Genomic DNA, 26,087 nt, shown 5'->3' with positions numbered 1-26,087 from the left:
AAGGGAACGCACAGTACATACACAGTGACAAAAAATAATCAAAAAGGTGCATCGGCAAATAGTGATTGGTTACAGTGTGGAACAAGGGCCAAACAAAGCAAAGCAGTGTTAATTGAAGCCTACTTGTGACAATAATAAAGATTATTATGACAGCATTCCCAAACTGCAGAGACCAGCTTATGTAATGAAGTTGCACTTCCACAGGGAGGCAGTATATCCACACACACACACGACCATACACATTACAGAGGTTCACTTTTCTTGCGATGTTGCTTGTTGGACAATAAAAAACTTTTCACCATTAAGTCTCCTTCAAATAATCTGAGAACTGTCTTAATCTTTTCCCCATTGTGGCCACTTTAATTAAAAACAAGGGTTTGAGTTGCTACCAATATTCCAGATTCAAGATGTTTGACAAATATTTGCAATTTTTCTTACAATAGATGATGGATCAGATTTGGATCTGATTTTTGTCCCATTGTGGTTGGCCCAGGAAATAAGTTTACTTTATATGAATGGGGAGTGGAATGTACCCAGCAGTGGTCAAGAATCACCAAATTGTGGGAAATCAGACTTCTTTTACACTTCAGGAAGTTGGCTTAAGTTTTCGAGCCCCTGCCCATAATTACTGTTGAATCTGTAGTCCAGATTGACGAAAGGTTACAAGATATCCAAACTTCAAAAAAACGTAACTACAAAGGAAAGCTGTTAATGACTGTGCCAAGTAAGTTTATTAATTTAACTGTTCTATTCCTTTATCTGTTCTAACTCTTTTATCCAGTTTGGCAAGAGGCTAATAGTGCACTGTAAATTGGACGACAATTACAGTCCTCTAACAGTTACGCACTGGTTCTGGATAATGAAAGTACATTTATATAATTTGCTTTATTGTAATATGTTCATTTACAGTACAGTGCAACAAATCTTTTCTTCAAATACAGGCTGCAATTTTGTCAAACACTTTCAATGATTTCAGTCCGGGAAACGTTTGGTCCATTTAAGCAGTTGCTTTCAGCTCATCAGCAAGAGCGAATGCCTTCTTCTTTCCAAGCGGTCTTTGCATCATTCTCAGCAATGGCGCTTTGGCCACCGTTTGTCGTTAGCAGGGTCATGTGCCACTGAAGTGCTGGCAGGTCGTTAAAGTGCTCCAGAGTTTGAACATTCGTAGCTGATGCGGCTTTCACCCCTCAGTTAATAGCACTGTCCAGATTGCCATTGGGTTCCAGCTGCTCCCAAAATACACTGAATCGATTAAACTAGTAAACTAGGTGACTGCCACACCTGGGCAAAGAAGGACATTGCAACTGCTTTTCTGCCAACGCGGTACTTTTAAATTGTAGTCACTATTAGAATGTAGGAAGCGTAGCCAGTTTGCCCACAGTGAACCCCACAAAACCAATGTGACAATGACCAGATCGTCTGGTTTTTAATGATATTTGTAGAAAGATAACATTGGTCAAAACACCGGTTTTCAAAGTAGTGCCATGGAGCTTTTATGCCCACTCCAGAGGGCCGGCAGAGCGTTGATTTAACGGTGCACCTGAGAGATGGCATTTTTCACAGTGGAGCACTCCTCTGGTTCTTTCCTGGAGGGAGAGTCGGCCTGAATTTTATGTGTTCAAGTCTCGGAGTGGGATTTGAACTCCAACAATTCTGGCTCGGGGTAGGAAGTGGGTGTTTGTGCAGACGCTAGAGAGCAATCCACTGAGCCATGGCTGACGCACAAAAGAGCTTACGCGTTGATGCACTTGCCAGGTGTGGCAGTCACCTAGTTTACTAGTTTAAACCCGATTCAGTGGTATTTTGGAGCCTTTACCACCTCATCACAGCTGGAACCCAATGGCAATCATGGTGACAAGTGTATTTAACAAAGCGGTCACAGCACTTTATAGAAAGAAATCTCGATTTTGACATTGGTTGAAATGTTTTATTCATTTAACAATTATTCACCAGTGAACTATGATCAAAAAATATAGAAAAGAGATTTGTGCACGGGGATTTTATTCTCTTCAATGTTCCTGGTAGTTAGTCATTGAAGTGGATTTTACTGGATATGAATACACATAGACATTGTTTAATTGCTTTCTCTACTTAATCAGTTTGTAAATTTGATCACCCTATATTGAGAGTGGAATTTTCAACGCCAATGTGGATGGACAAGATCAGATACTTTCTGCAATAATGAACTGACTTAAAAATATAAGTTGTAGGTACCCTTACATTTTGGATTGGACTGTTGACGATAAAGCAAAATCACTTGGAATGTTCCTTGTCGTCCCCCGAAAGTTTGGACCAGAGATGTTCCTGTTCACAGTACAGTGCATTGGTGAACTGACCTCAGTTCAGCTGACACTTCGGGCTCTGCATTCTGTAAAGATGGCTTCAAAAGTTAAACATCAGCATATTCATTGGAACCAGATATTGTAAATAGTTTGCCGTTGATACCTGTTACAGTCCCAGTTGATATAACTGGACGAGAAGATCCCAGAATGGAACCCTGGTTCAAAAGACAGTAATTTTTATTTTCTTTATAAAATGTGGAGGAACAGAATCGCAGGGCATCTAATTAGTTTCAACAGCAAAAAAAGTCATTTATTAAACATGATGAAATTAGATTATGATATGATGTGCCTTTCTCTCTCTCTCCTCTCTCTCTCATCTCTCTCGCTCTCTCTCATCTCACTCTCTGCACTCTCTCTCTCTCTCTCTCTCTCTCTCTCTCCCCTCCCCTCCCCCCTCAACAATTACACATTGATTTTAGGATTAAATAGGATTACAAAGTACATCTTAATCTACAATTGTCTCAGGAACACGGAGTCCCTTTTGAGCACACATGACTGTGGTCAAATACACGCACACTGCGATGAATCCAAGTGAATGTTTGTGGGTATCTCCTCAGAATCCCCCCAGATGATTGTCAAGTGAGAGTTTCCAAACGCCAATCGCAAAAGCACTTTAAAATCTTCTCTCATAAATAGGCTTCGTTAGCGATTTGTATTCTGAAATCCAGACCAGGTTTTCCAGGTGGCACTTTTAAAAGAAGCGTCCACTTTAACAGCGAATCCAGTCCAGGAATTTACACCAACCGCTTTTGCATTTCTTTTATCTTAACTGTTTTCACACAACTCTCAGATCCAGCCAGTAATTTCCATTCAACTCGCATCCCACAGGCTGTAGTAAATCCCACAGACCTGAAAATCACTTCAAATATCTTTCTGTCATCTCTGCCTTCTGCTCAACTCTGACTGTCTTTACTGAATAATGCTCTGTTCAAGTACCTTTAACCTTAGACTTCTTGGAAACTTCTATTCATTTCCTCTAGTTTCCTTAACTATCTGCTCTTCAGATCTCTGCGCTTGTTTTCTTAACCATGATTCCATGGTATGAGTTTTCTTCTAGCAAAGCTGAGAGAGATGTTCCCTCTCTAGCCATCAAAACCAACTGCTTCTAGCAGAGCTGTGAGAGCTGCCTTCTCTCTCACTATCTATCTCCAACTGCAATCAAATTAGCTAAACTAAAACTTTAAAGCTTCCTTCCTTACAAGATTCCAATTGCCAAGCAACCGCTGCTGGTTTATTTATTTATTCTTCAAACCGTAGTCCACGATGAGCACAATAGAAATACAGTTGGAACTTAACCAACTTCCACATAGAAACACCTTTGTCCAGTTTGAATCTAACTGAGTAGGTTTTGTTCTTCCAGGCACAGAAACATTAAATCAAACACTTTAAACTATACCTTATTTCAAATGTTTACCAATACAAATACAGATCCCTTAAACTACTCCTGTTTCCCCAACATACCTTAAAGCTTGAGTTCAAACAGAGAAATCTTTCACCTCTTAGAAATTCGAGGCATGTCCAGCTACAGGCAGGAGAAACCTAGTTTAATATTTTGAGCGTGTTCTTTCAGAATGAGCATCCAAAATGTTCTGATTCTGACACTTTTGTGTGTTTTAGGCATTTTCAGTCTCCATTTGAAATTCCCAGTGTTTGGAGTTGTTCCTTTATCTGTATTTGGAGCAGGTCTTTATGGCTTTAGAAAGAACCTGGCACTCGCACACAATTCACCTCAACCGACATTCAGTCACATACACTAGTGCTACAATATTTTGCACATTAAATAGTGATTTAATTTAGATAGGAGTAGATTATGTTACTGTTCTTTCACAGAAAGACCTTGTTTTGTTTCTATACCATCTGACGTAGAGTAATAAAGTGAAGGCTAGTGTAAATTATTAAAAAGGAGGTTTTCAATGAATTTTCATTATAGTAACAGGAGTACATCATCAGACCTCAAGCCTGCTCTGCTGTTCTATTTGATCTGCCTAATGTGTACTGTGACCTTCTTACCCACCTTTACTGCCTCCGCCTTGATACCCTAACTTAACAAAATATACTGGTAACAGGTTAAAACATTTCTGTTGACCCAGCATCCAGGTGGTTTGGGGAGAATTGAGTACCAGATTTCTGCTTGCTGTGTTATCTGCGGACCATAATAATAATAATTCTTATTATTAGAATAATAATTGTTTATTGTCACAAGTAGGCTTCAATTAAGTTACTGTGAAAAGCCCCTAGTCGCCACATTCCGGTGCCTGTTCGGGAGGCTAGTACGGGAGTTGAACCCGCGTTGCTGGCTTTGTTCTGCATTACAAGCCAGTTATTTTGCCCACAGTGCTGAACCAGCCTCTTGCAAGGGGTGGCACTGTCTTTGAGAGGGGAACAAGGTTGAAGCAGCGAGAATGTTTAATTCTCAGTGTGAAACAAACAGAGCGATTTGGGGATTAGATTACTCTTCTGTCCCGATGTGAATGACACAGCATAGACCATTTGGCCCATCTTGAAAGAGCTATTCAATGAGTCCCACTCCCCTGCTCTTTCATCGTAGCTCAGCAATTTGTTCCTTTTCAAGAATTTTCCAAAGTTTGAAAGTTGGGAATGAACCAGCTTCCACCGCCCTTTCAGACCGAGCCATCCCGATCATAACAACTTGCTGCCTGAAAACATTTCATTTTCTCTCTGGTTCTTTTGCCAATTCCCTTAGAGCTGTATCCTCTGGTTAACTCCCCTGCCACTGGAGGCTGTTTCGTATTTACTGCATTTGTGATTTTTGAACATCTCTGTTAAATCTCCCCTGAACTGCCACCAAGAACAACTTGTATAACACCTTTAACGTAAGGAAACATCCCAAAACAAAATCTGACATTAGGTCAGATGACCAAAACCTTGGCCAGGGAGGTCAGTTTTATGGAGGGTCTGAGACAAACTTAATGGGGAGGTAGAGGGAGGAAATTCCAGAACGTAGACCCCAAGCAACTAAACTAATAAGGGGTTGGGAAGAGTCGGTGCACACGCAAAGGCAGATTTAGAAATCTGTGGGGAAGGGTGGAGGCATCAGAACGGTATATCACTGTTGGTAAAGGTAAGCAGAGTGGATCAGGAAAGTACAGGGTTTTAAACAAAATTTAATTTGCAAATGTCATGTGAGAACACCTTTAAGAAATGGGTGTTTATAAATGGGTGTGTATATAAATATCTGTAGTGAGAGTGCCTTTAAGAAATGGGTGTTTATAAATGGGTGTATATATAAATATCTAGTGAGAGTACCTTTAAGAAATGGGTGTTTATAAATGGGAGTGTATATAAATATCTGTAGTGAGAGTACCTTTAAGAAATGGGTGTTTATTACTGCAGTGATGTCAGAGAGGGGTGGAGCTGGGCTGTCTGTCAGCATTTTACTTTTGTTTTAGGCTGTTTGCTGCAGGGTGTGTTTTAGTTTCGTTTTCAGTGTTGGAGCTGAAGCCAGACAAAGCAGGTGTACTGTTGATCTCTCTGCCATGAAAAGACTATCTCTTGATCATTTGGTGAATTCAGAATTATAATGTTCTCAGTAGTGAATGTAAACCCAATGTGCTTCTGGTAAAAGGTGTTTTAAGTCTTATGGATGTTAAAAGTAAAGCTTAAAGGATTACTTAGTGTTGTATACTTTGGGGGTTGTATTTGAATTAATGTTTGCTAAGATGTTCACTGTATGTTTTGAAAAGGTTAACTTGAGTTCATAGAATTTGCTTTAAAAAATACTTTTCCATTTCTGCTGTCCCACACCTGTAGAGTGGGGTGTGTCCCCCATACCACAATCTATTAAAAGTTGTGGGTCCGGTGAACTCCATGATACACTTTGGGGTTCTCTAAACCCTGGCCCATAACACCAGTAAGGGGATTGCAGGGAATAGAAGTATAAAAAAAATATAAATGCAAGTTTCTTTATCTGGATGTTCAAAGCATCCAAAATAAGATAGATGAACAAATAAAGGTAAATGATTTAGATCTGATTTCTATTGCAGGCCCATTTTACATGAACAAGTGTGGCAAATGAATATTCCAGCATACAATACCCAATTACTGGGCAAAAAGGGTCATTAAGTAGGTTCAAGGCTGAGATAGACAGATTTTTAATCAGTAAAGGAGTCGAGGGTTATGGGGATAGGATGGAAAAGTGGAGTTGAGAATTATCTTATCAGATCCGTCATGAGCTCATTGAATGGCAGAGAAGTCTTGATGGGCTGAATGGCCTACTTCTGCTCCTACGTCTTAAGGTCTAATTGATTCAAAATCTTCAACAAAAATACAGTCCATTGTAAAACAAAAGCTCTGAGAAGATCCATCTGTGGCTCACTCAGCAAGTTAAGGGTAATATTAGGTTAAAAAGGGGGGGCTTACAATATTGCAAAAACAGTAGCAAGTCTGAGTCTTGGGAGTGTTTTAGAAACCAGCAGAGGGGTCACCAAAAGTTGATTAAAAAGAGGAAAAACCAGAAACTGAGTGTAAACTAGTCAGGAGTGTAGAAACAGATTGCAAGAGCTCTATAAGTAGATATACTGTGCAAGAGGGTCGCTAAAGTAAACATTGGCCCCTTAGAAGCAGAAACAGGGCTAAATTATCAGTGGGAATAAGGAAAATAGCAGAGGCATTGAACAAATATTTGTGTCTGTCTTCACAGTAGAAGACACCAGTTTCATACCAGAAATAGATGGTAACCTAGGGGCTAAAAAGAGTGAGGAAATTAATGAAATTAATATCAGCAGAAGAAAAAGTAGTGGTGAAACTTGAACTAAAATCTGATCAATCCCCGGGACCTGCTGGTTGACACCGTAGGATTCTAAAGGAGCTGGCTACAGAGATGGTGGATGTGCTTGGCTGTGATTTTACAAAATTCCTTCGATTCGGGAATGGTCTTGCGAGATTGGAGGTTGGCAAATCTTACACCATTTTTCAAGAAAGGGGAGGGTGATAGAAAACAGTAAACTACAGGCCAGTTAGCCGAACATCAGTTGTTAGAAAATGCTGAATCTATTATTTAGGAAGTCTTAATAATGCACTTAGAAAAGCATAGTATGATGGGAACAAGACAACATAGTTTTACTGAAGGGAAATCCTGTTTGACAAATTTATTAGAATTTTTGAAGATGTAAGTAGTAGGGTAAATAAAAGGGAACTCATTTTGTGTAGTGTACCTGGCTTTCGATAAAATACCCCACAAAAGGTTAACGAGCAAGATAAGGGCTTGAGTTGGAGGTAGTGTTTTAACACGGGTAGAGGATCGGTAATGGTCAGAAAGCAGAGTGTGGGTAAAAACGGGACTTTTTCAAGTTGACAGGCAGTGAATAGTGGATTGCAGCAAGGATCAATGCTGGGGCCTCCGCTATTTACAATTTATATTCATGATTTGGATGAGGTGACAGAAAGTAATGTATCAAAGTTTGCTGATGATAGGCGGAAGCTCTGGGGAGGACACAGGCTGCAACGAGGTATAGACTGGTTAAGTGAATGAGCAATAAGGTGGCAGATGGAGTATAAAGTAGGGAATGTGAAGTTATGTACTTTGGTCTGAAGAATAGGAAAGCAGAATATTTTTTTGAACAGGTGTGAAGGTTGTAAATGTTGATGTCCAAAGAGTCTTGAACGTGCTTGTACAAGGGAATGCCCAAAGTACGCATGCAAGTGCAGCAACCAGTAGGAAGGCAATGCCATGTTGGCCTTTATGCAAGTGGATTGGAGTACATGAATGAAGAACACTGTGTGCAGTTTTAGTCTCCACATTTAAGAAAGGATATACTTGCATTGGAGGGGACGGCAAAGGTTCACTAGATTGGTCCCAGTGATGAAATGAAAATGAAAATCGCTTATTGTCACGAGTAGGCTTCAATTAAGTTACTGTGAAAAGGCCCCGAGTCGCCACATTCCGGCGCCTGTTCAGGGAGGCTGGTACGGGAATTGAACCCAGCGCTGCTGCCTGCCTTGGTCTGCTTTAAAAGCAGCTATTTAGCCCAGTGTGCTAAACCAGCCCCTGCAATTGTGCAATCAGAGAGGTGATGAGGGGGTTGTCCTATGATGAGTGGCTGTGTAATTGGGTTGATATTCTCTGAAGTTTAGAAGAATGAGAGTTAATCCATTGAAACCGCTAAAATCTGTTTTTTGGGAGGGGAGTGGGTTTTAAAGGGTGAACACTGAGATTGTTTCCACTAGTTGGGGGATCTAAAAACACTGGGCAGAGGCCTCAATATAAGAGGCCAGCGCGGGAGCGGACAGTGGCGCACTGGTTAGGCACTGCTGTCTCATTGTGGCGAGGACCCGGGACCAGGTCACTGTCCGTGTGGAGTTTACAAGTATCACCCCCACAACACAAAGATAGAACATAGAACATACAGTAGAAGGAGGCCATTCGGCCTATCGAGTCTGCACCAACCCACTTAAGCCCTCACTTCACCCTATCCCCGTAACCCAATAACCCCTTCTATCCTTTTTTTGGACACTAAGGGCATTTAGCGTGGCCAATCCACCTAACCTGCACATCTTTGGACAGTGGGAGGAAACCGGAGCACCCAGAGGAAACCCACCAGACACGGGGAGAATGTGCAGACTCCACACAGACAGTGAACCAAGCCGGGAATCGAACCTGGGACCCTGCGCTATGAAGCCACAGTTCTATGCACTTGTGCTACCATGCTGCCCAGGATGTGCAGCGTAGGTGGCTTGCCCACGCTAATTGCCCTTGAATTGGAAAAAATGAATTGGGTACACTAATTTATTTTTAGAAATGAAATTATCAACAAAGGAGGATTAGAGCCAGTGAGGCTTCATGGCGTTTGGGTGACGAGTGTAGTCTTTCCTGCCCATGGACCCATCATTGGTCATGGATCATCTACCTCCAGTTAACCTTTTGGCCTGCTGCACTGGCTTTGCCTGTGGCAAAATGCCAGCAAGGCAATAAAATCTCCCCAAAATGGGACCTTCATCATCATGGTTAATGTTTCTAGTTGAATATGACTCTTCAGAGGAACAAAAGGCCGAGGATCAGGAGTAGGACATTGGATCCCTCGAGCCTCCTCCGCCATTCAATTAGATGATGGCTGATCATCTACCTCAATCCCACCTTTCTGCAGTGGTGGTGGCAATGGTGCTATCACTGGATTAGTAATCCAGAGACCCAGGGTAATGCTCTGGGGACCCAGGTTCAGATCCCACCACGGCAGGTGGTGGAATTTGAATTTGCGAAAAATCTGGAATTAAAGGTTGTCACAATCCCGTGGGCATGTGCACGGTCAATTTCAGCCCCACTGGACCCGGACTCGCAACACAAGTGAAATTATATTTTATTTTAAATACCCAAGATCCTTGGCTGAGCCCATAAACTGCAGTCACCAGGCTTGTAACCTTATCCGGGCGACACAGTGGTTAGCACTGCTACCTCACAACACCAGGGACCTGGGGTTAATTCCTTTTAAATAAAATGTATTTTATTCCAATCGTGTATCAAAACAGGTTACAGCAAATAAACACCCTGGGAAACATACTTCCTAACAATCAACTATACAGTCTGAACAGTCATTTCCCCCTTTTTCACTCACCCCCCCGTGACGAACAGCTCCTCAAACACGGTCACAAACATCCCCCACCTTTCTCAAACTCCCCTGCTAAGGCTCTTAACTCATACTTTAACTTCTCTAATCGCAGGAAGTCGATCAGGTCACCCAGCCATGCCGCTACCCCCGGTGGCGATGCCGACTGCCACTCCAGCAAAATTCGCCACCGTGCAATCAGAGAGGTGAAGGCTAAGACATCTGCCTTCCTCCTCTCCATGAGCTCCGGCTTCTCTGAAACCCCAAATATTGCCACCAAAGGATCCGGGTCCACCTCCTGCTCCACCATCCTGGCTAAGACCTTGAACACTCCCGCCCAGAATCTTCCCAATTTTTCACAACCCTAAAACATATGCGTGTGATTCACTGGCCCCCGCCCACACCTCTCACACTCATCTGCTACCTCCTGAAAGAACCCACTCATTCTCGCCTGAGTTATCTGCACTCTGTGCACCACCTTAAACTCTATCAGGCTCATCCTTGCACAGGAGGAGGTCCCATTTGCTCTTTGCAGTGCCTCACTCCATATTTCCCAATTGATCGCCCCTCCCAACTTCACATCCCATTTCGGGGTTTAATTCTTTGGGTGACAATTAATGTGGACTCTGTGGTCTGGGTGGGTTTCCCTCCGGATGCCCCATTTCCTCCCACAGTCTAAATATGTGCAAGTTTGTGGATTGGCCATCTAAATTGCCCCTTCATAGCCTTCATGTCCAGGGATGTGAAGGTTAGGTGGAGTTAAGGGGTTACATGGATAGGGTGAGGAAGTGTGCCTTGGTAGGGTGTTCTTTCGGAGGGTCTGTGCCAAATGGCCTCCTTCTGCACTGCAGGGATTCTGTGCACCATCCGTACATCCCTTGATGTCTTTACTGTCTCCAAATCTATTGATTTCTGCCTTGAACAAACTCAGTGACTGAGCCTTCCAAAGATTCGCCACCCTCTGAGTGAAGAAATCCCTCTTCACCTCAGTCCTCAGTGGCCTACCTCTTATTCTGAGACTGTGTTCCCAGACCCCACAACCAGGGAAACATCCTTTCTGCATCTACCCTATCGAACCCTGTAAGAATTTGCAAGCGATCACCGCTTATTCTTCTAACTCTCGAGAATACCCAGTCTCCTCAATCTCTCATAGGACAATCTGCCATCCCAGGAATCAGTCCGGTGAGCCTATTTTTATATTTCCCTGTGTCAAGTATATCCTTCCTTGGATAAGGAGACCAAAACTGTACATGATACTCCAGCTGTGGTCTCAACCGAGATCCCATACAATTGCTCCCAGCCATCTTTACTCCTGCATTCAATAAAGGCAATAAAGGCCAATATACCATTTGTTTTCCGAATTGCTTGCTGGATTTGCATGCTACCTTTCCGTGATTCATGAATAAGAACACCCAGCCGTCCTTTTGGACATTCATACTTCCTCATCTCTCCATTTAAAAAATACTCTGCATTTCTGTTTTTCCTACCAAAGTGGAGAACTTCACGTTTTATCCACAATATTGGATTGGATTTGGATTTTGTTTATTGTCACGTGTACCGAGGTACAGTGAAAATTATTTTTCTGCGAGCAGCTCAACAGATTATTAAGTACATGAAAAGTAAAGGAAATAAAAGAAAATAGATAACAGGGCAATACAAGGTGCACAATGTAACTACAGAAGCACCGGCAACGGATGAAGCATACAGGGTGTAGTGTTAATGAGGTCAGTCCATAAGAAGGTCGTTTAGGAGTCTGGTAACAGTGGGGAAGAAGCTGTTTTTGAGTCTGTTCATGTGTGTTCTCAGACCGTGGTATCTCCTGCCCGATGAAAGAAGTTGGAAGAGTGAGTAAGCCGGGTGGGAGGGGTCTTTGATTATGCTGCCCGTTTTCCCCAGGCAGCGGGAGGTGTAGATGGAGTCAATGGATAGGAGGCAGGGTTGTGTGATGGACTGGGCTGTGTTTATGACTCTCTGAAGTTTCTTGCAGTCCTGGGCCGAACAGTTGCCATACCAGGCTGTGATGCAGCCAGATAGGATGCTTTCTATGGTGCATCTGTAAAAGTTGGTAAGGGTTAATGTGGACATGCCGAATTTCCTTAGTTTCCTGAGGAAGTATAGGCGCTGTTGTGCTTTTTTGGTGGTACCGTCGACGTGGGTGGACCAGGACAGATTTTTGGTGATGTGCACCCCTAGGAATTTGATGCTGTTAACCATCTCCACCTCGGCCCCATTGATGCTGGCAGGGGTGTGTACAGTACTTTGCTTCCTGAAGTCGATGACCAGCTCTTTAGTTTTGCTGGCATTGAGGGAGAGATTGTTGTCGCTGCACCACTCCACTAGGTTCTCTATCGCCCTCCTGTATTCTGACTCGTCGTTATTCGAGATCCGGCCCACTATGGTCATCTTGTCAGCAATATATTCATCTGCCAAGTTCTTGCCCACTCGTTTAACCTGCCTAAATCCCCTTGAAGCCTTTTTGTATCGTCACAATTCACAAGCAGTCATGTTCGACTTGAAACATTACTCTGTTTCTCTCTCCAGAGATGCTGTCTGACCTGCTGGGTATTTCCATCATTTTCTGTTTTTATTTCAGATTTCCAGCATCCAATTTTTTGCTCTTACCTTAATCATCTTCATTGTCTGTTCACCTCCTTGGTACGGGCAACTGATCCAGTTTCTCACTTGTCACTAGGAATGAATGTAGAGATGCCTTGACATGGCATCCCCCACCAATTTTCTGCCTACCCCATTTCCAACATCACAAGATTGAAAAAATGTTTTATTTCCCACCACGGCAGCAAGGGAATTTAAATTCCATTAACTAAACAAATCTGGAATAAAAAGCTGATATTTGTGAAGTCGTCCTAGCCCCAGATGACAATAGGTTGCTTTCCCCTTTGAGGGAGGAGAGTTGACTGGCGGTTATTTAACGCGAGCATCACCACACCTCAGGCGAGGGGCATGCTTGAGAAATCAGGGCCTTCATGAATAACCTCAGTCGGTACGGGAATTGAACCCACGCTGTTAGCCTTGCTCTGGCCAGCTGTCCAGCCAACTAAGCTAATATTCGTAGTGGTGACTGTGAAACAGCGTTGTTGCAAAATCCCATCAGGTTCACTAACGTCCCTGAGGGAAGCAAATCTGTCTTTATATGGCCTAACCTACATTGTGACTGTAGACTTGCAGCAATGTGGTCGATTCTCAGATTTCTTAAATGGCCTTGCAAGACATTCACTGGTATACAAGGAGGTAATTCCCCACCACCCTCTCAAGCATCTAAAGAAGGACAAAGGGCAACAAATGCTGGCTTAACCAACGACACCTGTGTCCTGTGAATGTATAAAAAATGCACTTGTATTTGTGTATCGTAAATTGTCACTCAATGCCTAAATTTTAATAATTAGCACATATAAAAACAGAGCATCAACTCATCTGCCATTTTAAAATTTAGTAGCTCGACTGATACACCGGTAGCCTGGGGCAAATCAAATCTAAAGAGTTACGATCCTGGCAAAGTCTAAATTGTCAGAGATGCTTTTCCTTCCTCATAGCGGCACAACTTCAGATGAAGAGAATGGAGGGAAGGTGGAAATATAACCAGCCCTCCGGCAAGACTGCACCTCAGTGGGATAGTATGACTTTTCCGAGGTACCTTTTTTAAATTTCCTGTGCTAAGTTGAGTTAAGTGGGAAGTACAATAACTTGCTCAGTGATGTGAATGGCTGCCAGCCCGACCCAATGGAAAAGCATGCAGGATGTGAACAGTTCAACAATAAGATTAAAGTCTCGAAAATCTGATAACAAATGTAAATTGTACACAAGCAGTCAATTTATGGTTGCTAACGGCCCATAATCCAATGGAAGTTTTGCTTGACAAATGTGGTCAGTTTATCAGATTACGATTTGTATTACCAGTAAATTTGTTTGTAATAAACTTTGAATCGTTGTAGTTTATTGCCAGGGATGTTCAAAACAGTTTTTATTTGACAAGCACTTCCTTCCTTTTGTCCATTCTAATTTAAATAAACTACCACTTGGGTATTACAAAAAATGATCTTTAACAATACCTGATAATGCCAGCACATATTACAGTCAAGAGAAAGAGCACATTCTATAAGGCAACACTGCACACCACATATACAGTAATACCAGAACATACTACATTGAATCAATACTTGGTATCAGTGTAGGGCAGCATGGTGGTGCAGTGGTTAGCATTGCTGCCTCACGGCGCCGAGGTCCAAGGCTCTGGGCACTGTCCATGTGGAGTTCGCACATTCTCCCCGTGTTTGTGTGGGTTTCGCCCCCACAATCCAAAAGATGTGCAGGATAGATGGATTGGCCACGCTAAATTGCCCCTTAATTGGAAAAAATGAATTGGGTACTCTAAATTTAAAAAAAATAAATAATACTTGGTGTCAGTGAGACTCATTAAAAAAACTCTTGCTTATAAATCAGACGGTTGTGGCCCACTGGAAAGGCTTGAGCGCTAATCCAGGCTGACACTCCCAGTGCAGGAAAGAAAGAACCACTTGCATTTTCAGAGCACTTTTTGTGACTGCCAGATGTCCAAAACCTCTTTACAATCAGTGAACTAATTTTGAAGTGCAGTCCCTGCTGTCATTACTCCGATCCCAGACCAGACCCCAATAGTGGCTAGGATACTGGACCAAAATCCGAATATTTTAGTTTATTTTGTAGACTGTTCGAAAGAATTCCAAAGATATGCGGGTTAGGTAGATTGGCCATGCTAAATTGTCCTTAGTGTCTAAAATTGCCCTTAGTGTTGGGTGGGGTTACTGGCTTATGGGGATAGGGTGGAAGGTGTGGGCTTGCGTGTAGGGTGCTCTTTCCAAGAGCCAGTGCAGACTCGATGGGCCGAATGGCCTCCTTCTGCACTGTAAATTCTATGAAATACCTCACTCCAGGAAAAAGTAGGGATTTGGTATTTTTAAATTAAAACTTTATTAATACAGTATTAAAATCTTTAATCTCACAACCAAAAATAGTTTACAATTACCCCATAAACAATACTATTAAATACAGTATATACAATACCCTTAATTACTATCGCTATTCCCAATTAAACAAGAAAGGAAAAACATACAGCTCTCAATCCATCCTACATCCCAATGGCACAGACTAATACTTGCTTTCCAGAACAGATTTGGCTCCTGTTAGTATCTCTGCAGATTCTGGCTGGACGTCTTCAAAAAACAGTTTCAACTGGTTTGTTTCACCTTGTCCTCTGAACAGTCTGCACTGCTTGAAATACTATTAGTTCTTTAACTATCCTACTGTGAGAGCAAAAGACTTTATGTGGACTCGGTGTTAGCCAGAGCAGAACTCAACTCAACATTTTTCTAGAAATGCCTGAATGCTTTAGCTCCACCCAGCGATGACATCCTCTCCCCAGGCTGAAAACAAATTGACTCCCCAGAGACTTCCCCTCGTCAAATAACAGTGCATTAGCCCAGGGTTTTACAATGGTCAATTTAACCTCTGGCTCCTAAAAGCTTTCTGGTCTTGCAAAACAAGATTTTTTTTTTACAAACATGACTACTGCAGTCAAACACACTGTAACCCAGGCTTTTAACCCTTAATTTGCCAAATGTTTATAATCCAATCTATTTAAAATCCTACATTCGTCACATAATGTAAACAGCCGGGCAGCCAATTTGCACTCGGCAAGCCCCCACAAGCAGCAATCTGATAATGACCAGACCATCTATTTTTTTGATGTTGATTGAGGATTAAATATTGGCCAGGACAGGGGATAATTCCTCTGCTCTTCAGAATGCTGTAGTGTCATGGGATCTTTTGACATCCACCTGAGAGAGCAGACCGACTGAGGTTTAATGTGTCATTTGAAAGACAACACCACCAGTAACATGCCGTTTCCTCAGTTTTGCACGGGAGTGTCAGCACCACCAGTAACATGCCGTTTCCTCAGTTTTGCACGGGAGTGTCAGCCTTGATTTACCGATGATGTGGAGATGCCGGCGTTGGACTGGGGTGAGCACAGTAAGAAGTCTTACAACACCAGGTTAAAGTCCAACAGGTTTGTTTCAAAAACGAGCTTTCGGAGCGCAGCTCCTTCTTCAGGTGAATGGCGAGGTATGTCAAACATATCTCGCCATTCACCCGAGGAAGGAGCTGCGCTCCGAAAGCTCATGTTTGAAACAAACCTGTTGGACTTTAACCTGGTGTTGTAAGACTTCTTACTGTTGATTTACCGAGGGAGGGCTGTACTGCTGGAAGTGCTGCCTTTCAGGTGAGATGTTTTGGAGCCACGTTAGAGCACCATATTCAGTCAGGTGAGTCAAAAGCTTGGACTACGAGGTACTATTAAGGAGCATCTGAAAGGAAGGAGAGAGCAGTGGAAAGGTTTTGCGAGGGAATTCTAGAGTTTAGGAACTAACCGCGTGGATGGCGATGGTAGAGCAATAAAAATTGGCGATGCTCAATTGACCAAAATTGTCGGAGCACCGATCTGAGGTTTGTGGGGATGGACCCACAGAGATGGGGAGGGGTAAGGCCATGGAGAGATTGAAATCTCTCCATGGAGAGGATGAAAATTTTCAAATCGACATCTTTCCAGACTAGATGCCTAGAAGGGCCAGCAAACACCAAGGTGATGGGTGAATGGAACTTGGTGAGAATTCGGATACTTTAAACTAGGAAGTACGCCAAGACATGTTATTGAGAGAATGGAGTGTTGGAGTTCTGGAGTCCGGGATACTCGTAACGAAGAAAATATCAAATGGTGTTTTTAGTTGTGAATGAGTTAAGGTTACTCCGAGATGGGATAGAATTCCTGAAACAACAGCATGTGATCAAGAATACTATGTTTAATTTCTGCACAAAAGACTTTTTTTGCAGACCACTTTGGTTAGTCTTGTATTGTTTGAGCATATGATAGTAATTATTTTTTTCAAAAACTGGCTTAACTATACGCAGCTTGTTAATTGCAAATTTCCGATAGCTGGAAGTTCATCTTAAGTTATGCTGGGCTGTGGAGAGGTCCTCCAATACTTGCTGTACAGCAGATGACCAAGCTGTCTTTACAGCATCTTGGGTCAATCTACAAAGTTGAGATATGGTTTTTTGCTGTAATAATTAATCATTTACCTATATAAAAAGAGTTTAAAAGAGGTTACTTAATCTGTTTTACTTTACCACCAAAATAGACAGTGTCAGAGTTGACTGACTGCAATATTGTGCTTGTAACAGAAGGTTAATATTAGGAATACTCAAATCACCCAAGGGATTCATCTAATGTTGTTTAACCAGAAGTTCAGATATAGCCCGTGAAATGCTTAAAGGGGAATACTGCTCTATTTATTGTTTTAATATTTCAGTAGTTTACTCACGAACAAAATCCTTTGCCAAGTCTGCTAAACTATGTACAGATGTAGTGTATTGAAATCCAGCTGCTTATTTTGCACTCACTTTCTCTGCCGGAGAGAACAAAAAATGCTTTTCCACCCTGCTGTCCATTCTGGCTAGCATGACACCTACGTGGCTAACTTCATGCTCTACACAATCAGTATATTTTATAACAACCAAGAGAATTTTTGATAAATTTTATAAGGATTTTGTTTTGTGGCTTAATGCCACAAAATGTACAATACAGCTTCAGAGCCCAAGCTGGACATTATTAAGTCAACCTAGCTGAGATTTTGGTCTTGTACTGCTATCTCTTGAGTCAGAAGGTTGCTGACTTGAGGTCATCCAAAACTCTCTGCTGCTCCAAGTCCTGTTCACCTATCACCGCTGCTCACACTGACCTACATTGGCTATCATTTAAGCAAATTTAAGCAATTTAAAATGATTATCTTTGTTTTCAAATCCCTCGATTCTTCGTCCTAATTTTCATTTTCATTTCATAATGCTCTACAACTGTCAGATCTCTGAGCTCCTCCAATTTCGGCCTCTTCAATATCCCCGATTTTAATTGCTCCACCGTTTGCAGCCGTGAATTTGGTGGCCAAGGTCCTAAACTCTGGATTTCTCTCCCTAAATTTCTTCACGTTTCTCCTCTTTTGAGACATTTCTTAACACCTACCTCTTTGACAAAGGTTTTGGTCATTGGCCCTGCTGTCTCCTTTTGTGGTTCATGTGCTTTCTGACACTTTGGCGACGCACCACAGAACATGTTGTTAGATTCGAGTTCCACTCCAGGAACCTGAGCACATTAACTAGGCCAACAATTCAGTGCAGTTCTGAGGAAGTGCTGTGTTAACTGAGGTGTCATCTGCAGGTGAATAATTAAACCAAAAAAATGAATATAATTTATATAGCCCCTACCCTCCCACAAAGTACTTCATGACCAATGAAGTGCTTTTGCCCTGTCATTCCTATTGTAATGTATGAGAGGTGGCAACTAATTGACCCATGGTAAGATCCACAAAATGCATTACGATCATCGATACTTTTTTTTGTGATGTAGGTTGAGGTCGAAATATTGATGAGGACACTGGAGAGATTCCCCCCCCCCCCCCCCCCCCCCCCCCCCCACCCCTGCTCCTCTTTGAAACAGTGACATGGGATCTTTTACGTCTACCCGAGTGGGAAGAGTGGTTTGTTACTCGACCACAAATCAGCCCTTCCAATGGTGCAACATTTCCATGGAGAGTTGACCTGTGTTTGGTGTTCAAGTCTCTGGAGTGGGGCTTCATTCCACAATCTCCTGACTCAGATGAGCCATGGTTGACACGACACGACGTCTGCAGTAATTTAGATGAACAGTGCCAGGAAAGATGAATGGCATTATTAGAAGACTGGAGAGTTCTCCTCGTATTTTAGCCAACATACCTTTCCTCAACCATCACCATCTAAATCTGGCCATTTCTTCACCTGCTCTTTGTTTGTGGGGCCTTGTATCCCGATTGATTGGTACATTTATCTACGTCACTGCCTATACTGCAACTGTAATTCTTTCGATGTGTAGAACTTGGAACGTCGTGAAAAACTATGCAAGACGTAACATTAAAGTAAGTCTTTGATTACCCTGGAGTACTGAATGAAGGAGAAGAAAAGAACCGAATACAGTTATTACCTGAGACAACTTTATCCTTCTGGGCAATAGCTCTCAGTGAGGTTCCTACTTGCAGCCTGTGATGGCGTATGGTTTCTAAAGGAAGTTCTCTTTTAAGAAGGGCAAATTTATTAGTTACCATTTCTCCTGTGAATCTCTGTGCTGCTGGACAGTAGACAGCTTTTCAATATCACAGCTGCCGGCAATAGTCGTGGTTGCGGGTTTAAAATGTTGGTCCCAACGTCAGCCCCCGGCTGCTGTTTTAATGGGAGCCTTAACCTATTTATTTGAAACGTATTAAAACACTGATGCAAAGCTTATCCTGAGACCAAAAATTCCTTTTCTTTGCTCCGAGCAATCTCAATAATTTAGGTCTTGATTTTCAAATATTGCTGTGGTATATTGGGTTCAGTAGATCCATTTCAAAACTTCAGCCAGATGCTGTATTCAGCAGCACAGAACCTTTTGGAGGTTATAGATGAAAAGAAACAGCTGTAAATCTGAAATAAGGGAGAGCGCATTGAAAATAGCCAACATCTGCAAAGAGGAAAGATGGATTAACCTTTCAAGTATGTTGGCCTTTATTTCAGTATAAGAGTTGCAAAGTCTTGCTGCAATTATACAAGGCTTTGGTGAGACCACACCTGGAGTACTGTGCACGGCTTTAGTCTCCTTATCTAAGGAAGGATATGCTTGTCTCAGAGGGAGTGCAACAAAGGTTCACTAGGCTGATGCCTGGGATGAGAAGGCTGCCCTTGGAGAGATTGAATGGAATGGGCCAATATTCTGTCGAGTTTGGAAGAATGACAGGAAGTCTCACTAAGATTCTGAGAGGGCTTGATACGGTAGGCACTGAGGCTGTTTTTCGTGGCTGGAGATCATTGAGTTAGAGGTCAAAGTCTAGGATAATGGGTCGGATATTTAGGAGTGATGAGAAATGACTACACTCGGTGGATTGTGAGTCATTGTAATTTTGTACCACAGGGGACTGTGGGTACTCAGTCCTGTATATTCAAGACTGAGATGTATATGGTGTTGGCACTAAAGGAACTTGAGGAAATGGAAACAGGGCAGGAAAGTGGACTTAATGTAGGAGCCCAGCCACAATCTTTTTGAATGGTGCACCAGGCCACATGGCCTGGACAGCGATGCCCACATCCTGTGAGCAAATAAAAAAAGGAGCTGTAAGGCCTTCTGCTCCTTTTTCTTATATTCTTCTAAACTCTAATGAAGAGTCTGCATCCAGAATTCTACCCTACTTCTCGGAGTTGATAGCAAGTTAATCGTTTCTGCTCATCACTCTCTTGGTTCCTACTTCAGACCATTGCTGCTTTGACTGTAATTGTTTAGTTCTTAGTCGTGGTGTCCAATAATTAACAGCACAGAAACAGGCCATTCAGCTCAACTGGTCCAGACTGATGTTTATGCTCTGTGCAAGCCTCTGCACATTCTAATTCATCTCACCCTATCAGCATGTACTTTTTTCCTCTCCCTCATTTGTTCATTCAGCTTTCCCTGAAACGAATCTATGCTCTTTGCCTCAATCACTTGTGAGAGTTAACTTTCCAACCATTCTCTGGGCAAAGAAACTTCTCTTATCGGATTATTAGTGGCTGTCTTATATTTGTGTTCTCCAGTTTTGGACTCCGTCATGAGTGGAAACATCTACGTCTTCCCTATAATGATAGAAAAACTGCTTTTGTGTTTTGAAAGCAGCAATGTGTGCTCAGAGTTATCGTACCTATTATGGAAAGTAGGTGTGTACTGGTGCTATTCTTAGCAGTGGTGCCATCCACCCATATAGACCTCTATAAATAGTAAGGCTTTTTCCATTGATGATGAAATTCCACGTTGGTCATTTTAATTTGTGCTATCCTTAATTTCCTTTGTACATGGCCATCACAAAGTCAGTAATTTGTGGAAAGCATAACTGGTGTTTTCAATGCTTATCTTGGAGTAATGTTCCCTTAATTGATAACAGTGGCCCAACTTGAATAACTGAAGGCGAAATCTGTATTCCACTTCATTTTGGCAAGATTTAAATAATGTGATATTGGGTATACCCATGTTTGCTGTAACTGTTCGCTCCAGTAAAGCAAATCAAAGTTCATGGTGTCATGCAATATTACGGAGTGATCGGCACCATGTGTTTTCTGCCACTTTCTGGCAGAGGTGTAGCGAGTATTAACTTAATTATCTGCATTCCCCATATGATGATAACAGCTCCGTTAGGAATGGGGAAATTCTCAATGGTGAGCAGAGAGAGTGGGACTAACTGGATAGTTCCAGCAGAGCAAGGCCTGATGGGCTGATGCTTCGTGTGTTGTATAGTTTGATGATTGTTGACACAGATCTTTACTTTGCACACTGAAAGAGGTTGAGAACAGCCAAATACCAATCTGCAAAAAGCAGAAAGTACTCCGTTCCCTGTGACACTTTACCAGATAACTTTTGGCCTGATTCCTTACTATGTTGGGCACACATTGCTAACACATGCAAAGTCATTTTCTGCTGATGATTTGCTGGCTGCAGTTTGCTGTTCCATAATTACATGATGCTAACTGCTTGCTCCATTTACTTGCTTTGAAACTCAATTGTGATACAGGATCTGATCCCAATGATATATATCAATGAAAGATTTAATCAGGTGCTGTATGGCACCAAACTTAAACCTCCAGCCCAAACAGTAGCTGACAAAGTGTTGCCAGCCATGTGAGTCACTGAGTGAGATGAGTTTGATTGCTGTTTCCAGAATGCTGGACATGAGGCTGTTACACCTTGAGAAGGGAGTAACAATAGCATCTCTTCCGTTGTCTTACTCCTTACAGTGACAGCCATGATTCAAGCGTACCACTCGTATCTTTCAGTCAGAAGGTTTCGGGTTCAAACCCCACTCCAGAGATGAGAACACAATTCATGAACACGCCTCGCGGCGCTGAGGTCCAAGGTTCGATCCCGGCTCTGGATCACTGTCCGTGTGGAGTTTGCACATTCTCCCCGTGTTTATGTAGGTTTCGCCCCCACAACCAAAGATGTGCAGGGTAGGTGGATTGGCCACGCTAAATTGCCCCTTAATTGGAAAAAAAAAAGAAAAAGAACACAATTCATGTTCACATTTCATTGCAGTGCTGAGGAAATGCTGTATAGTTGGAATTGCCATGTTTAATTGAAGCTCTGTCAGTTCTTTTGGGTGGAAGTAAAAGATCCCAAGACATTATTTAATGAGTTCTTTCTGGTGTCCTGGCTAATACTTATCCCTCAACCAAAATCATTGAATGAGATTAACTGGCTATTATCTCATTGTTGTGGGATCTGGCTGAACACGAGTTGTTTTTGCATTCCCCAGATTATAATAATGACTTTGTTTCAAAAATATTTACTAAGTTGTAAAGCATTTTGAAATGTCTTAAGATCGTGAAAGGCACAGAGTCAACAATTACCTGCTTAAAATTACAAATGCTTCAATAAAATATTTTCTAAAAAAAACAATTGCCTGCTCACTGATGCTCAGTTTGGATTCTGCCAAGCCACCTCTGTTACAGACCTCATTACGTCTCGGTCAAAACATGGAGTAAAGTTCTGAATTCCAGAGGTGAGGTGAGGGTGACTGCCTTTGACCTTGAGGAAGCATTTGACCCAAGGGCCACATGCGGCCTGTTTGGGTTCTGAATGCGGCCCACGAGGCATTTTGTTGACTGTTGCCCATGTGCAGCGTTGCCACATTCCGATGTATTTTTCTTACCGATATGACTGAAGTAATATATATACACATACAGCAAGGCCAAGTGAAGTGAGGTGCGTGCTGATTGCACACAACATTGACTGAGAGCCGTGTATTCCCTCTGTGTCCAAAGTGTAAATATTTATTTTGTTTTTACCATTTGACGTTCATGACAGTTTTATTGAGATATAAATGGTTGAGCATTTTCTGTAACTCCTTATGAAATATTCAATGTGTATTAAATGTATATTTAATCCAAACTTATTCATGGTTAGTGAACAAGCCTGATTTCAATCTCACAGCCCACTGAGATGAAGGAGGGCCACATCGCTAGCCCAGGTTGCCTGTCACTGGGTTAGGGCCATACCCAACACAAAGGAAGATGGTTGTGATTGGTGGAGGTCAATCATCTCCGCTTCAAGAAATCTCTGCAGGAGTTCCTCAGGGTAGTGTCCTGGGCCCAACCATCTTCAAACGTTTCATCAATGACCTTCCTTCCATCATAAGATCAGAAGTGGGGATGTTGGTTGATAATTGCACAATGTTTGATACCATTGGCGACTCCTCAGATACTGCCACAATCAACGCATGCAGTAAGCTCTCGACATCTTTCAGGCTCGGCCTACTAGTGGCAAGTGACATACACACCACACAAGTGAAAAACAATAATCATCTCCAACAAGAGATTATCTAACTATTTTCCTTTGACATTCAATGACATTGCCATCACTGAATCCCCTCCATCACAGTCATTGGGGTTACCATTGAGCATAAACTTTAGACTAGCCATATAAATTTTGTGGCTACAAGAGCAGGTCAGGGGCTGAGAAATCTACGACAAGTCACTCATTTCATGATCCCCAAGCATCTCACATCTACAAGGCACCGGTCAGGAGTGTGATGGAATACTCTCCCCTAGCATGGGTACTCTCCCCGAGCATAGATACTCTCCCCGAGCATGGATACTCTCCCCTAGCATGGATACTCTCCCCGAGCATGGATACTCTCCCCTAGCATGGATACTCTCCCCGAGCATGGACACTCTCCCCTAGCATGGATACTCTCCCCGAGCATGGAAGCTCTCCCCGAGCATGGACGCTCTCCCCGAGCATGGACGCTCTCCCCGAGCATGGACGCTCTCCCCGAGCATGGACGCTCTCCCCTAGCATGGATGCTCTCCCCGAGCATGGATGCTCTCCCCGAGCATGGATGCTCTCCCCGAGCATGGATGCTCTCCCCGAGCATGGATGCTCTCCCCGAGCATGGATGCTCTCCCCGAGCATGGATGCTCTCCCCTAGCATGGATGCTCTCCCCTAGCATGGATGCTCTCCCCGAGCATGGATAAGTGCAGCTCCAACAAATCCCACGAAGCTCAACACCATCCAGCATCTTCATGGACGCCGGGTTAAAATACTGGAACTCCCTTCCTAACAACACTTTGGGTGTGTCTACATGAACTGCAGCAGTTCAAAAAGGCAGCTCACTATCACTTCGAGCAATGAAGACTGGGAAGTAAATATTGGCCTTGTCAGAGACACTCCCATTCCAAGACTGAATAAAAAAGATGCCACATTAATGTAAACTTCTTCTTTCATTAGAGCTACAATGTAGAGTCAGAAGGATTAATGCTTTAATAGAGAGCCTTGTTAGTCTATGGTTTGAGTTGATTCATATGTTAGGCTTCTTGATGTGAGAGGTGCTGACTGAAGATTGTGTTGTACAACTGCTTAATGGCTCAGTGGATGTCTGATGGTAGTAAAGTCTACCACCTAACAAATAAACATCAAGGTCAATGAAAAGGACTGTAAAACAAATTTTAGTCAGGTGTGATTTTACTCAGGGAATTGGAGTTCTGTATGCACCATAAGACTGCCCACCTGTACTGTGAAGGGCTTACTGAGAATCAGGGCCATACAAAGGATGAAGAATCCCAAGCTTGACTTCTGAAGAGTATTGGGTTAATCAATCTCAGTTTTGGCAGCATTAACAACAAGGACAACAAAAATTGTTTCCCAGGCCTCGAGCAAGAGAAGGGAACTTATTTGCTAATCAGCGATTCCTGTTACAGAATGCACAGGTAGACCTCGGGTGAGGGCAGGATTGCGGTGGGATAGGCTGTGAACACCTGCTGTTCAGTCGCATACTTGGGGTTCAGAATCATGCATGAATCAACAACTTCAGGAAAGGATGAAGAAAAACTCGGAATTAAATAGTTGTTCTTGTGCAGCTTTGGGTATGGATTCACATATTCTTGTACTATTGCAGTATGATTGGTTTGCTCTATAATTCCCACATATGACTTTCTGCAGCCACCTGGTGAATTTTAAAGGGGTTGATGTTATTGCCTGACGACGTTTGACAATCAAAATGTCAGCGTGGCTCAATTGGTACTGCTCCCACTTCTGAGTCACAAGGTCTTGGCTTCAGGCCTTGCTCTAAGAGGTGTCAAAATCTAGACTGACACGGAGTTCAATACCAAGGGAATGCTGTCGGGTTCGAGTTTCTGTTTCTCAATATGCAACTTGCCTTTACATTGTGCCTAAAACATCCCAAGGCACTTCAGAGTGAAGTTATCAGACAGAATCTGATCGTGAGTCACATATCAAGACATTAGGACAGGAAATAGAGGCAGGTTTTTCCATGAGTGACTTCAAAGGTTGGGGCCTATTCAGCTGACGACACGAACACCAGTAATGGTGCAAAGCAAATTGGGTATACACAATATTGGAAGAACGCAAAGTTCTCGGAGGTCTAGCGTAGCTTACAGAGACAGGGAAAGAACATAGCCATGGATTAATATGTTGGTCTTAATTTTCCTAAATTTGCTATATTCTGGGAAGGTTCAATCAGACTGGAAAGTAGTAAATATAGCCCCTTCAAAAAGGGAGGGAAGCAGAAAACAGGGAACTATAGACCTGTTGACATCTATCTCAGACACCGTGTATGTTAGAATCTATCATGAAGAAAGTTATAGCTGAGCACTTGGAGAAACTCAAGATTATTAGGAAGAGTCAGCATGGTTTTGTGAAAGGAAGATCATCTTTAACCAATTTATTGGAATTCTGTGAAGGAGTAAGATGCGCTGTGGTTAAAGGGGAGCGTGTAGACTTGCTGTGTTTTGATTCTAGAAGACAATCGATAGGATTATTGCAGAAAATAAAAGTCATGTTGAAGGGAGTTATGTATTAGAATGGATATAAGTTTGGCTGGCTGGCAGAGAAAAGAAAGTATGCATAAATCGGACCTTTTCTGATTGGCAAGATGTGACAAGTGGTGATTGGCAAAATGTGACAAGTGGAGTCCCACAGGGGTCACGTGCTGGAGTTTCAACTTTCTACAATTTATGTCAATGACTTGGATGAGGAGAGCAAAGGCATGGCTGTTAAATTTGCAGATGATTCAGAGATGGGTAGGAATGTATATT

At 42.5% G+C, this 26,087-nt stretch overlaps 1 protein-coding gene across 1 annotated transcript in view; it reads left to right on the top strand.

Moving 5' to 3' along the window:
- The first annotated feature begins 686 nt into the window (after positions 1–686).
- The window catches only part of eefsec (eukaryotic elongation factor, selenocysteine-tRNA-specific), a 383,917-nt gene continuing 358,516 nt past the window's right edge, over positions 687–26,087 (top strand). Inside the window, exon 1 of the mRNA XM_038812145.1 lies at positions 687–724. Within this exon, the coding sequence (XP_038668073.1) occupies positions 712–724 (13 nt within the window). The 5' untranslated portion in view covers positions 687–711. The remainder of the gene's footprint in view (positions 725–26,087) is intronic.

This window comes from Scyliorhinus canicula, chromosome 11, assembly GCF_902713615.1.
Source record: "Scyliorhinus canicula chromosome 11, sScyCan1.1, whole genome shotgun sequence".
Classification (NCBI taxonomy): domain Eukaryota; kingdom Metazoa; phylum Chordata; class Chondrichthyes; order Carcharhiniformes; family Scyliorhinidae; genus Scyliorhinus; species Scyliorhinus canicula.
Note: the sequence above shows the minus strand (reverse complement) of the source record. Positions and strands in the feature narration are given on the sequence as shown.